We start from the raw sequence: 14865 nt of genomic DNA, 5'->3' as shown, positions 1-14865 counted from the left end.
GGATGGCTTTAAAAGGGGATTGGACAAATTCAGGGAGAATAAGATTATCAATTGCTATTAGTCTTGATGGCTATATGTGTCAGAGGCAGTATGCCTATGTACACCAGTTCCTGGGGAACATGGGCAGCAGGGTGCTGTTGTACTCATGTCATGCTTGTGGGTTTCCCATGGGCAGCTGGTCGGCCACTGTGTGAACAGAATACTGGACTAGATGGACTTTTGATGTGATCCAGCACAGTTCTTAATTATGTTCTTAACTAGGCCACAAAAAAGATGGAGAGTTTGCCTCAGTGCACTTGCTTTTTTAGGCATTTCTGTGCATAAGCCCTGATTCACACTAAAGGTTCTAGCACTGTGGGTAAAAGCTACATGCCGGGGTTGTGCACAATCTAAATCAGTCTAAAACTTTAATTTTCATTTACATGCACACCAAAAATATATTACCTATTGCAATCTTAATAGTAAAGTGCAATAACATTATTTAAGAAATGCACAATTATTTCAACCAAAATATTATTTGGTAAACAGAGTACTTTCCCATTGTATTAGCACAATGAAAACATTTTGCCATGCCTATTAGGGATGAGCATTGGATTCAGATGAAGCCTGAGCAGAATCAGGCCCCTTTGGGCCATTTCTAATACTTCCTGAGGCAAAGCCGGCTTTCCCCCTGAAGTCACCACAAGAAAAGCTGGACCAAAACACAGCTTTATTACAGATTCGTGCTTGGAGGCACAGATGCTCAGTCTCCTCTCCCTATAGCATCTTTCGGATTCTTTTATCTACAATGCTAGTGGGGGGGGGAGGGATGGAGTGTGGTTGAGTGACTGACAGGTGCACCTTCTAATCTTAGGCCACATTTTACCATGGGCTCCAATCACTGCTGGAGGGCAAGGATGGAACCGTGAGATGGCCATTCTTCTAACACCACCAGGCTTCACTATGAAAAAAGCCTTAAACTACTTTTCAGTCATCATAATTCCCTAGCCCCTGCACTTATTCTTCTGAAGCCTTACAGATTTCTTGCCTGGGGACACCTCTCGCATGTGTACCATTTTCATACAAATTGCCCAAAAGCCAGGGGGGAGGGATGGAAGGGAAAGCAAATCACTTCCCATATGAAAAAAAATTGAGGATGCTTGTTCCACATGAACTGCTGCATCTATCCTTCTGAAACTTTGCAAGATTCTTACTTAGGGACACCTCTAGATTGTGCCAGTTCAGAACAGTGGTCCACTAGGAACACAGGGGCACAAGTGTGACCTCTTTGAGATACCCTCGAAATGTCAAGGCTGCTTTTGCATGAAAGCCCTGCATCTATTCATCTGAAACCTGGCATGCTCGATCCCCTCAGAAGGGGAAACTATCCTGGCAAATTTCATCCACATATGCCAAGAAATAAAAATGTGCCACCAGTTTTTATTTATTTATTTATATATATATATATATATATATATATATATATATATACACACACACACATACACACACACACACACACACACACACACACACATACATATACATACATACATACACGCGCGCGCAGGCGCGCACACACAAAAACCCTGCACCTATTTTTCTTTTATTTGGCAGGCATAATACCTTCCCTAAGGGGTTACTATGCCTGCAAATATCACCCAATTCTGACAAGGGTGGGGGGGGGGGTGTAGCTGTTTTCTGATTTCTCATGATAGTCAATGGGAGACACAAAACTTTGTATTGCCAAATCTCAGCTCAGATACAGCACCTCAGTTGAAGCAGACGGCCTCCAAATCGCTCCAAGCAGAATTGGACCATTTTACAAAGTACTGAATTAGACTCAGAGTCGAATCTGTGTGTCAGTGTAAAGACACCTTTACTGCCTAGTCTACACCTGTCACCAGATGCAAAAGAGCTTTTTTTTCAGTATGTAATTTTGATGTCCAAGTGACCTCTGGTGGAGATTTATATAATACACTGATCTGTCCAGATTTTGTTGAATAATCAAGCAATTACCAAATAGAGACTAATAAGAGAAATGGCAGAGCCTGAGAACCTCTATTCAAGGTCCATCCTTTTCCCTCATCCGCAGCTCTCCACGTACAATTCTTTCCATCAGCAGAAAAAGTAGGTCCATCTTTCCCTCCACCTTAAAGCTGCAAACTGCACTGTCTTTTTGGGAAAACAGCAACACAGCACTAGAAGAGCTGTGCCCCAAAAGGCCAGTATCCCCTACAGGCAGGAAAAGTACGTATGTGCATAGGTGCCATAGGACTATGCTGCTGTTATCCTGACAAGGCAGTGCAGGCAGGGCTATATGAGGTGCTTCATCTTAAAGCTAGACACAAGCAGCTGAACTTCTCCCTTGAAACGCTTATGGTACATCTTGCCAGAACTGGGTTTTATCCAAGTCAATTAAAATGTATTGTTGAACTAGTCATAAAACTTTATAAAATGTTATCCATGCAGATCTCAGAACAGAAATATTCTAAACTAACAATGCATTTTATTTTCATCCCTGTTCTTAAATTATTAGAACATTCTGCTCAGTATCCCATACCTTTGTCATCTTTAGAGGACATGACAAGCATTATATTCATATTCAAAGGGTAATTTCAAATGGCTTTGCCAAGATAAAAAGTAGATCATCCCCAAATACCAAGATTCTCCCAGGCATCTATAACATTTTATATCTTTTAATCCAGGTGTGCAGAACCTCAGGCCTCAAGGCCAAATCTGGCCCTCCAGGGGTCCCAGTTACTTGGAGCAAGAGCTTTAAGCTAAATTAGGCTGGTGATTTGGCCCCACCCACCATTGGAATGCAGTCCCTGAGAGCTTCTCCAAAATGGAATTCATCCCTCAGCTGAAAGAGGTTCAACACCCCTGTTTTAATCTGTATTATATCACAAAACAGAGATGAGATTTTCAGTTAAAAAAACCCATGACCTTAAATTTAAAATCCTTTTGTGTCAGATACGTCCTATACTTCAAAAAGGTGTATTGTTCCTTCTGACTTTTTTAAAACTTAGTTGAGAAAACTGCATCTCCTCGAAATATGTATGTTAACCCTATCACACTATTTGCTTAATAGAACACATGTTTCTGCTTTGCCTAAGAAATGTTCTTTTAATAGTATGGTATATAGCTAGACTGGGGAGACCCAGGCTCAAATCCCCACTCAGCCATGATGCTCACCAACTGATCTTAGGCCAGTCACAATTTCTCAGCCTAGCCTACGTCACAGGGATGTTGCAAGGACAAGGGCAGAGGGAAAGAGACCATATACACTGCCCTGAGCTCCTTGAGGAAAGGGGATAAAAATACACATAATTACAATGATGTTGCGAACACCATCTAATTCTGTCTTAAAACTGAAACTATTATTACTCGATAAAGTAAACTCTAATGTATTCTGTCCATACGCAGTTTTTGAAAATTGTGAGAACATCATTAAGAAGGAATATTACCTCAGCAACTGGAACATTCTCTTGAAGTTCAGCTGTATGCAATGCCAGTAAACCAATTACTCGGGCTGCTTTGGCACGTCTGTAATTAAATGAATGTATTAACTTTATAAAAGCCACAAATTGCTAAATTCAAAAACTATTAAAAAGCTCAAGTTATTTAAATGTTATATAAATTGGTCAGCAAAAATAACTGCAAATAAAGCTTAATTGTAAGTTCCTGATAATGTCATTAACATAAAATACTCACAGAATGATCTCACTATACTGTAAGGCCAAATTACTTTTTTAAATGGATTGATAGGGTGGCCAATTGCTTTTTTAAATGGATTGATAGGATGAATATTCTGTCATAGAAAATTATTCACTATGTAATGAATGGCCCAAGCATTTGCCAAGTGAGTTAGGCTGCATTTGGGGGACTGGGATGTGAGGGGAGGAAAGAGAGTCCCTTATTCCTTCCCGTTAAGAATATAAGCATTTCATTGTTGGATCAGATCAAGAGCAAATCTAATCCAGCATAGTATCTACAGCAGAAGCCAGATAGAAAGCACATAACCATGACAGCAATGGCCATATTATGATTTGCCCTAAGTAATCTGATTGTTGGACATATGCTGCCCCTAAACATTTACTTGTGTGGCTACGTTCACTCTATCATCCATAGATTTGGGTCTAATTTTTTAGGCATTCAAACAGGCATCCCCTCACCAGCAGTTTGAAATGGTACAGTCCAGCAAAAGCTACACCACATAATTTGTTCTGATTCTGTGCCAGCACCACATCTTCTGGTAAATCCTGGATGATTGTTGCATGAAATGCTTCCTTTTGTCTGTTCTGAAGTTACTGTCAGTCAGTTTTAGTGGAGGACTTCAATACTGTGCCCCCTTGCCCCACCCCTTCCCTCTAATTCCATCTTCTCGTATTCCTCTCATTTCTCATTTATATTAGCTTTGAAATGCTCTAAGGGCAGCATGAGGTGACTCTCTGCACAATGATGTTCCAGCCAAAACTCTATTTCTGTTATGCTCAAGCATGATGGAAATGGAGAGAGAGCTTCGTATACATGATGTAACACCTAAAAGTATTCTAAGTGTTTTAGGGAGTCCTATGGCCGCTAGACAGTGGCTAGACAGATGTAGGATTTTTTGGGAACCGACCCCAGAGCCAACGCTCTGAGGTCGGTTCCCAGAAAACCACCTCCCCACCCCTCCCCCGCTGCCTCATAGGCAACGCGGTTCATCCCCGACTCTGCACTCAGAACAGCAGCATGGAGCGAGGGAAAAGGGGGAATTCCTGGGGGAAGGGGGACAGCGGAAGCGCCGGTACAATGCTTCCTATGCGCCGTCTGGCCTCCCCTGCCCCACTCCAACCCATCTAGCCACAAATGCAGGGCAGCCAGAGCATGGAGGAGGAGTTCCCCTCTGCGCTCCACCCATCCTGCATTGGATAGTGGGCCACCTCCGAGTTCGGAGGCAGCCAATTATCCCCACAGGACTGCGCCCTTAATGAACAAAGATGCTACCTACTTTTTTGTTATGTAATAGCTCTAATTAAACCTGTTAGATAAGTAAAGGTTATCAAGTCAAACTAATTCTAGAATCATTAAAATATTCTTGTTTTAAGGGCAGCTTGAGAAAATATTCCAGACATATCACATTGCTATACAGAGCACATTTCACTAACCACTGCTGCCATAATCTCCATTAATTTCAAGAGGACTTGCACCACTAGTTGGACCGCTATTGCTGTAAATAATCTGTACTTTCTTCTCTTTCATACCAAATACTCGAAAAACATACAAGCACTGACAAGATATTCACAACCTTCTTCTAAAATTCTGAACCACCCCAATGAAATGGACACAGTCCTGCTCTTTGCATGCAAAGTAGGGATGCCAAGGCTGAGAGGGGTAAACAACCAGACCACTGTCTCCCAGTTGGGCCTGGGAAACTTTACTTACTTTCTAGAAAGCTGAACAGAGATACGGAGAGGTTGATAGACAGTCTCACATAGAACCCATTAGTCAATGGAACCACTGTAAACCAGTCTACCTGTGTTCATTTATTAACCCATGGTTTTCCAGTAAGTAAATGAACCCTCCCTGGACCCATCTCAATTGACAGTCAGCTACAGGAATCTGGCACTGCTGGGTTGTGGTGTGCAGTATCATATTCTTGCTCCAGAATAAAGCAGACCACATGTGGGAGCCTACGGTGCTGCATACCCAGATTTCTGTATGCTAGGGCTGGTGGTAGTGCTTGCCTTGACTGCAAATTTACCCTACTCAGAGACTGGTCTAAGGCAAATGTATATTCTTTCCCTGATCTTTTGCATGATGTGCACAGAGAGGCTCCATGATTTATTCTTCTGAATGAACTCAGCAGAAGCAGGATTGAGCCGCATTTTTGAACAGACAAAGTGATAGGATGTTACTTGTTACTTACATATCCCAGTTTGGAGCTATCCTCAACTGCTGCATTAGCACTAGGAACTGGAATGAGAAAGCACACCAGATATCAAATTATTCATTGCAATTTCTTAATGAATAAAAAGCCACCACCAAGAAGTCTGGTATATTTAATGCGATAGAACTACTTGTAGAACTCAAAGGCCCTGCAGAAAATGCCATATTTTTATTTATGGATTTTAATCGCTGGTGAACAACAGGAGTTGGGGAGCAGAGAGGTGAAGGAGGAGCACACAACAATGATGATCATCCATGGCTTGGTAAACCATAGTTTATGAAACTTTGGATGATTGCCCAAATGTGGCCAATTAGATGAAGTTAGTCAATTCTATTTCTATGGAGAAACAGTTCTGTAAGTGCATTCTTTTGCACCTGCAATTCTTCTCCCTCCACAAGATCACCATGTGTGCACTGGAATATACACAGTGCTTCTGACTAGGTGCATGCACGTCTAAGTATAATCAAAGAAGAAAAGTGTTAAAGTATTTTAGTAACTGTTTCTTCTTCAATTTATCAATTCATTATAATTCACCTAACTCACAGTCCATGTATATAATGTTTTATCCAGAATTATACTCAGAACATTCCCTTGCTTTCTTCTTTCTGTGCACTTTTTTCTCTTACAGTGCAATCTTATGCATGTTTACTCAGAAGTAAGTTCCACTGGGGCTTATTCGCAGGGAAACATGCATAGAATTGCATTAGTTCCTTAAAATACAAGTGGAAGCCACCAATGCATGATATAGCTGACCTTGCTGTATGTCAACTTGTTGGCTCTTGACAAGCTGTACAACTTACTAGCTGTGTAGCAATTAACCTAGTTGCTACTTCTTTATTGCCAGCAACAGTGCAGAGGTAGCAAAGTAAATTCAGTTTAATTCTGACTGCCCCTGTAGTCTTCTCTGGGGAGCCAGTCAGCTGACACACTTGTTGTAAGAAGTCATTCCATTCTGCTTCTTCCAGCATCAACAGTTTCTCAGCTGCACAGAAAAATAAATCAAAAATAGTTTCAAAGGATTTATTGTGGCTGCATTTTGCAAGTGTAAACACTGAAATATTTTTTAAAGATTTTATATAATTTTCTTATTTTCCTTATTAAGCAATCTGTATTAAAACAATGATCAAGTAACATACTGCTTCTTCATTATATACAAATGCTATTTATATTCGTGAATATTATATTCTATGGAAAGTATATATTCTTTAACCCTTTTAGGGAATTAAGTGATTAGGGTGAGGTTACTAAGGCAGCCAAAGTACCACCACGGGACTGATTAGATTTTAAATATCTAACCAGCACGTTTTAAAATTCAGAGAATCCATTGAAATCAATCAAATGCTGTTAAGTCACAGCCACTTTTCTCTGGATTGTGCTATAGTTCTCCCTGCCTGCACCTCTTGAAAATGTTTATTGGTAAACATATAATGAAACAAGATATCCTATTATTCCACACTTTCTTTTAGGCAGGAAGCAAAACAAAGAAAGGAGCTGAATTCTCACAAAACCCCAAATTTTTGGCTGAAATCCACTAAGTAGAAAATCTTGACCATACTTCTAAATCATACTTAAGGAAGTGTTCTACAGGGGAAAGTTCTACATGCTGATAATGATCTATCTTTTGTTTTTATAAATAGTTTCATTTTGTACTAAAAACCTATTTTACAATCAGTTTTCCTTTATTCCTCACATAGGATATAACCTGACCAAATATTTATTCTCATGGGTTTCTCACTAAAAAACCCCACTGGGCTGGATCCAGACTAATTTAGTCTCACATAGGTCCCTTTGACATCAGTGTGAAAAAGTCACTTGTTACCAACTTAAGCTGCACTGATTTCAATGAGAACGAAGTGTGATTAACTTACAGAGTAATCCTATGCATATCTACTCAAACATAAGTCCCACTTAGTTCAAGGGGCTTACTCCCAGATAAGTGTGTATAGCAGGAGTGGGCAATTTATAGGCCAAAACATCTGGAGGGCCATAACTCCCATCATCCTTTACCATTGGCTATGCTGGCTAGGTCTGATGAGAGTTATAGGCCAAAACTTCTGGAGGGCCACAAGTTATCCACCTGTTATAAATATTGGGTTGAATCCAGATTTAGTCATACTCAGAGTAGACCCATTAAAATAAATACGATTTAAGTTTATTACATTTCTACACCACCTAATAGTCGAAGCTCTCTGGACAGTTCACAACAATTAAAATCATAAAATACAACATACAGTGTAATGACTAACTTGTCCCACTGATTTCGATGGATCTACTCTACATATGACTAAAGCTGGATCCAAAGCATTGACCTGGTTTGCATGTCACAGCAACCAATGGGTTGTTTAATCCATGAGTTTTTGGGCACGAGCAGGAGCAAGTGAGCAGCTTCCAGCACACTTGTCGCTTCTGTTTTCAATTAACAACCTATTATCTTCACGTTTGGATGTTGTTAGCATGACGTCCAAACTCAGACACCCTGGGTTGTTTAGGGGTTAAGCCAGAGTTAACCTATGATTTGTTGTTGGGTTAACGCTGGCTTGCTTAACCCCTAAACAACCCAGAGTGTCTGCGTTCAGACATCACACTAGCAACCTATGAATGAGGCAATTGTAGGTTAATTGAACATTGAAGTGAGGAGTGCACCAGAGGCAGAACACTTGTAGGAACATAAGAAGCTGCATCATATTAATCAGACCAGGGGCGTCTTTAGAGAAAGGCCCACCTGGGCATGGGCCCAGGATCTTTTTTGAGCTGTGCCCCAGATCTTTTGAGCTGTCCTAATTGCCGTTTTTTTTTTTAACATTTTCCCATTGACTTGCATTAGAAAACAAAAACAGTTTTCCAATGCAAGTGGAAAACAAAAATTGGAAAACAAAACCAGCCATAACATTTTTACTTTGTATGATAGATACATGAAATTTGGAGGCTTGGTAGCCCCCATGGAGCTGATTGAATATGCCAAATTTCAGGTAATTAGGTTCAGTGGCTTTTGTGCTAGTAACAGGTACAATTTGCTATTTTCAAGACACTCTGTCAAAGGAAAGAGCTATAATTTTTTTGTGCTTCCACATACATACATGGAATTTGAAGACCTGGCAGCCCCCACAGAGCTGACTGAGCCTGCCAAATTTCAGACAGTTAGGTCCAGTGGCTTTTGCACTAGCCATGCGTAAAGTTTCCTTTTCTCAAAGTCCAAAACAGAAAGTAAAAACTGTCAAGTCACCCAGGGGATTACAGATCCTAATCAGAAGGTGTTTAAGGTGACCATTAGGAGGTCACTATCCCTAATCTCTGGTGTAGGGTTTTGGGGTTGTTGTTGTTTTTGAGGTGCAAAAAACCCCTCTCCCCCTACTTTTCTTTTCTGCTCTTACGTGCCCACTGTTGGGAGCTTGCCTGCAATGAAATTTTGAAGAGGGAGAAGGAAGGGAAGAAAGAGCTCCATGTGAAATACTGGTATTTCACACAGCACCTGATTTTACTGCCCCAAACTGGAACCTTTGGCTTCTGCAGAAGTTTAGTAGCTTCAGTACAGCAAAGGATCCAAACAGCCTCCACAAACTTCTTTCTTTCTCTCACTCCACTTTAATTTCTCCTGAATAGCTGTAGAACTCAAATTATTCCAGAAGGAGGGTTAGGACTATGTGGCATCATGATCAAGGAACTGCTAAGGCTTTTAAACAGGTTCTACAGTTTCAATAAAGCTAGAAAAAGCCCTCCTCACCTCATAAAGTTCATTGAAGTACGTGCAATCCTTGCAAACCCTGCACAACCTCCTAAATTCCTCTGAAGTACTACCTCTCTGAAAGGAGACACTTGGCTTAGGGAATTCTCTCTCACCCCCCCCCCCCGAATTTCCAAACACCATTCTTCTTTTCTTCTTCCCTCCCCTCCCCTATCCTGTTCTTTCTTTCTCTTCTTTATTCCACCCAGAGCATATCTTGGGGAATTCTTAAAGAGAATTCTCTTCGGCTGGCAAGAAAAGCTCTGAACGGTATTTGACTTTATACAAACAGACAAGAGGGCTGGTTTTTCTCCTTCTCCTCACTCAAGTCTCTGAGAAGAGTGGGTTCACATGGTTGCAGAGAAACAAATCTGGGGCTGTTTTGTTTGTCAGTAGCCATTATCCAGCAATAGGAAGGGCTGTAGCTCAGTGGCAGAGCACCTGCTTGGCATGCAGAAGATCCCAGGTTCAATCCCCAGCATCTCCAAGTACGGCTACGAAAGAATCCTGCCTGAAACTTTGAAGAGCTGCTGCTGCCAGTCAGTGTCAACAATTCTGGGCTAGATGGACCCAGGGTCTGACTCAGTATAAGGCAGCTTCCCATGTTCCTGAGTCTTTGGTTTGTTTTTTAAGTGAAGGGGAGATAAATATTGCTAATTTATGCAATCCTGTGTATGCCTACTGAGAAGTCCCATTATGTTTAATGAGGCTTATCCTCAGGAAAGGGTGCACAGGATTCCAGCACAAGTTACTTTTGCAGGGAGGTTTGCACCTTGATGTTCTGCATGTTTACTCATAAATTAGTCCTGAGTCGTGAGCATTGTACTGCAAGCTTAATACAGTGCCTACCCAATTCCATCTAATGAACTGACTACCCTTTCAGCTCAATCCTATGAATGTTTTGTTATTTGTGAGTTTGGGGTTTTTTTTGCATGAACTCTAGCTTCAGTGTTGAGGGAAAGGCACTTAGTACATGCTCAGAGTTTCTCCATAACTTAGCCTTAGTTTTGAAAACAGACTCATTGGCTGAATCCTGATGAAGTCTTGGCACAAATGAAGGTATGCGAAGATACAATGAGAGCTTGTGCATAACAAGGAGGAGGTAGAGAGGAGTTGCACAAAACAAGACATCTGTTTTTATGAAGAGTTGCTGAAGGATGGTAGGATGAGGAGGGATAGTTGCATGGAGGGGAATAGAATTGGTAGGGGGAGAATGTAAGCAAGTGGTAGAGGGAGAATGTAAGTGCTCAGTGGTGGAAGAAAAACATTCTGCACATGCTCAGAGGCACTCTCTATTTAAGAACATAAGAAGAGCCGTGGTGCAGCAGACCAAGGTCCATCTAGTCCAGCATTCTGTTCACACAGTGGCCAACCAGATGCCCATAGGAAACCCACAAGCAGGACATCAGTGCAATAGCACCTTCCCACCCATGTTCTCCTGCTGCAGACACTGGTGAAATATAAATTGTAGTAATTCTAAATTAGACTGCATGTATATCCTTCAGAAACTTTGCAGGTTTCTTGCCTGGGGGACATCTCTAATGACCAGTACATTTTCATACAAATTTACCCAAAAAATATCGGGGAAGGGGTGAATGGAAGGGAAAGCAAATCACTCCCTCCCCCAAACTGGAGAACTCCCCTTCCACATGAACTGCTGCACCTATCCTTCTGAAACTTTGCTGGTTTCTTACTTAGGGACAACTGTAGGCTGTCTGTAATTTTCAGAACAATGGTCCACAAGGAACATAGGGTGATAAGTATGTCCTTTTTTGGAGACCTCAAAATGTCAAGGCCACCCTTACACAAAAAACCTTGTGGCTAGCAATCTGAAAGTTGGCAGACAGGATCTCCTCTGATGGGGCAATGAATCCTGAAATTTTTATCCAATTCTTCCAAGGAATTAAAATGTTATTGGCAGTTCCCTTTAAAAGAAAATAAAAATATAAACCATGCACTTATTTTTCTGACATTGGGCAGGTGTAATCCCCTGCTAGAGGGCTATTATGCCTGAAATTATCATCCAGTTCTGACCAAGAGAAAAAAAGTTACAGTTTTTTTCTAATTTCCCATGGGAGTCAACAGGAAGCATAAAGACACATTTTTCCAAACCTTGACTCAGGTCTGGTGCTGAGCTGAAGTGGTCTGACTACAAATTGGCCAGAGCAGAAGTGGGATGTTTTCCAAAATGCTGAATCGAGGTCTGAGTTGAAGTAGGGTGGGGGGTCAGTGCACATTTCTTATGTATGTATGTAATCTATACACACCTGCAAGCACACTGCATGCACACACCACACACATATATATTAGACATGCACTTAGATATAGGCGTGCAAATTTGTGTTATGGGCCTGTGCCCTGGATCTTTTAAGAACCTAGCAATGCCCCTGAGTCAGACCATTGGTCTATCTAGCCCAGTACTGTCGACACTGACTGGCAATGGCCCTGCATCATTTCAGGCAGGAGTTTTTCCAGCCCTAACCTGGAGAAGCCGGGGACTGAACCTGGGACCTTCTGCAAGTAAAGAATGGGCTATACCACGTCTCTTCCCCTCTTGCTTCCACTGGATACTGGCAACTTGTGGGTTAGTTAACCAACAGTTGCCCATCACATGCGAATCAGGTCATTGAGTCTAGATATTCGGTTTTAATATATAACTATAAAAAAGGACAGAGGAGACACATACATAACCCAGCCCTCTGCTACTAAATATGAAACCCCAGAATCACTGGAATCTGATGAGTCAGCATCTTGTTAGGAATCTCAGCTGTGATATTCAACAGCTACTATATCTGAATGTAGCCTGTCTCCAATCCTCCAAACTATGTTGTATAGTCCCTCCTCCCCCTCATGCACTTAGCTTAATGGATAATTTCCTTGTTTGATCATACCATAGCTTGTAGCCATGGTTTGCAAATCCTGGTTTGGAGGTCTCACTCAAACTATATTTTGCCAGTTTGGACGTAATAGCCAAGTATGGTTTGATCAAATGAAGAAATTATTAAACTGAGCACATGAGAGAAGGAGATAGCATGAGCACACAGCTCGTTACTCATCCTCCAAAATCATGGTCTGGAAACTGAAATGCCACCTTAGGATCAAAAATCCATTTGCAAAACCTTTACAGTCAAATTAAGGGTACAACCCTGATTCATTATAAATCAAATGGACATCTGTTCACTCTAGCAGGCATTTATGCAAGTTGAATTTCAATTAACACACAATTCATTCTTCAATTTTTTTTAAAACTGAATTAGTCATTCCCCTCCTCAATCTGAATCCCATCCATTTGTATCTTGTTTTGTTTGACTGTTGCTTTGTGGGGAACCTTTTTCTGTTCAAGTGCCAAACTGCAAATTGGAAAAGGTCTAAGGGACATTTCATCTGTGGGTGGGGCCTCTGCATATCTACTCAGAAGTAAGCAGGACTGAATCACTCAGCAACACTTTCAAATAGCATCCAAAATACAAAGCTTCTGCATGTCTGCTCACAAGTAAGCATAAGTAAGCAGGAATGAATCATTTAGCAGCTTTCTCCCTAGGCCATGCCCCCTTTCCCCTGCAGGGAAAAGCAGCAAGTGATCAGGGGGAAGGACAGATCAAAGGTAAGAGGGGGAAGGGGGCTCTATCCAAAGTTAGTCTAATTTAAGTCCCATTCATTTTAATGCGTCTACTTTAAGTAGGACTAACAATGGATACAAACCAGGGTTTTAAAAGGGGGCATGTCCACCTGCAAAGGTTTTGCAAGACAAATGAGAGAGCCTTCCAGGTGGGATTGGCTCACAGACCAGAGGTTCCCCATCCCTGCTATAGACCACTGGCAGGGAATTGTGTTGATTTTTAATTTGTATGGAATATTAAGCACCTGGAAAACCTGGGATCAAGCTTCCTGGCTAAAAGAGGGTTAAGTGGTTTTATATATCTAAATCATATGGGCATTTATAGGAATCATGGGCTTATATCTAGCTTGGACTCACCATTCTGCATTTTTTCTCACTTATCTTACTGCCATGTAGAATTGGATCACTGGAATTATCACCAAAATGCATAGGGATAACAGACAACCATAAGTTCAGGAAGCTTCCTAAACTCATATGGGTCTGCAGTTCCTATATTGTTCTCAATACTCCACACTTGTGAGAGGTTTTCCAGGGATGCTTGGGAGAAATCCCCAAAAAGGTGTGTCAGGAAGAAATGGATCCAAAAGTAGTGCATCTTCTCAGAAAAAATAAAGTTTATGGAAATATTCCAGCAAACTATGTACAAATATATATTACATAATCTATATAGCTTTAAATATTTTTATACTGCATATTATAATTTTAATACAGAAATAAAAAGCATCACCCACTTCATATAGGTGGACTGCTGAGATCATCAAAGGGAGAGGAAGCAACAGCCAGGCACACCTCCAGCTGAGTGCTACCTTCCCTCAAGCTACCAACTGCCACCGTTGAGGCCATCAGAAAGAGAGGAAGAGCAACCTTTCAACTGTCTTTGAATCCAGCCTCATGACTTGTTGAATTTTGTAACTAAGAATCTAGTCCCTGACTGTGCGTTCTTCCTAGCAATCCCTTTTCCTTTTGTAGCATGTCTTTTAGATTGTAAGCCTGTGGGTAGAGAATGTCTTATATCTGTTTTTGTAAGTGTCTCTGAAGCCTTTTTGGCTGAAGAGCAGACTTAAAATGCATTAAATAAATAAGCAGGATTACTGAACTAGATTTTACACAAAATAGCCCCATTTCTAGAAACAGCTGAAGATCTTGCACTAGCATAACCATTTTATGGAATTTATTTGGCTTTCAATAATCACATACCCTTTGTTGCCTTTTAGACTACATGCCACAATGCCATTAATTGTGAACAAGTTATTCTTATAGGTTTATAGGACATAGTGTTGTGTGACAGGGTCACCTGACCCATAACTGTTGGAGAACAGCCATTAAAAGGGGATTGTGTCAGGGAGGTATGTCCCTGTGGAAAACAATACCAGGGGTGTGGGGAATAAGGCATAGGGGGGGGACCCCAGTGTCCAGAAGGCTAAGCAATGTACCAGACTGAAAGCACACAGAAATCCACAATGATGTGGGTTTTCCAGAAAAATTTCCAATGCGTAGGAATTTATTCAGTTTGTAGCAGAAAATACTCTGATAATTTAGGCAGGAGTGGGCAACTTGTGACCCTCCAGATATTTTGGCCTACAGTTCACATCATCCCTCACCATTGGCTAG

At 41.2% G+C, this 14865-nt stretch overlaps 1 protein-coding gene across 12 annotated transcripts in view; it reads right to left on the bottom strand.

Moving 5' to 3' along the window:
• ULK4 (unc-51 like kinase 4) overlaps nt 1-14865 on the bottom strand; it is a 367782-nt gene that overhangs the window by 325790 nt on the left and 27127 nt on the right. For all 12 annotated transcript variants that reach the window (XR_014792296.1, XR_014792295.1, XR_014792297.1 and 9 more), the window contains exons 15-17: nt 6715-6896; nt 5894-5940; nt 3450-3528 (exon numbers count right to left, since the gene is read on the bottom strand). Coding sequence is in view for 9 of the 12 variants with exons in the window: in XM_084858057.1 (XP_084714183.1) it covers nt 3450-3528; nt 5894-5940; nt 6715-6896 (308 nt within the window). In the remaining 3 variants the exon portion in view is untranslated. The remainder of the gene's footprint in view (nt 1-3449; nt 3529-5893; nt 5941-6714; nt 6897-14865) is intronic.

The sequence above is a fragment of the Heloderma suspectum genome, chromosome 5, assembly GCF_057233095.1.
Source record: "Heloderma suspectum isolate Gila_16-S chromosome 5, 16-S_ref, whole genome shotgun sequence".
Taxonomy (NCBI): domain Eukaryota; kingdom Metazoa; phylum Chordata; class Lepidosauria; order Squamata; family Helodermatidae; genus Heloderma; species Heloderma suspectum.
This window is presented reverse-complemented; position numbering and strand designations above follow the sequence as displayed.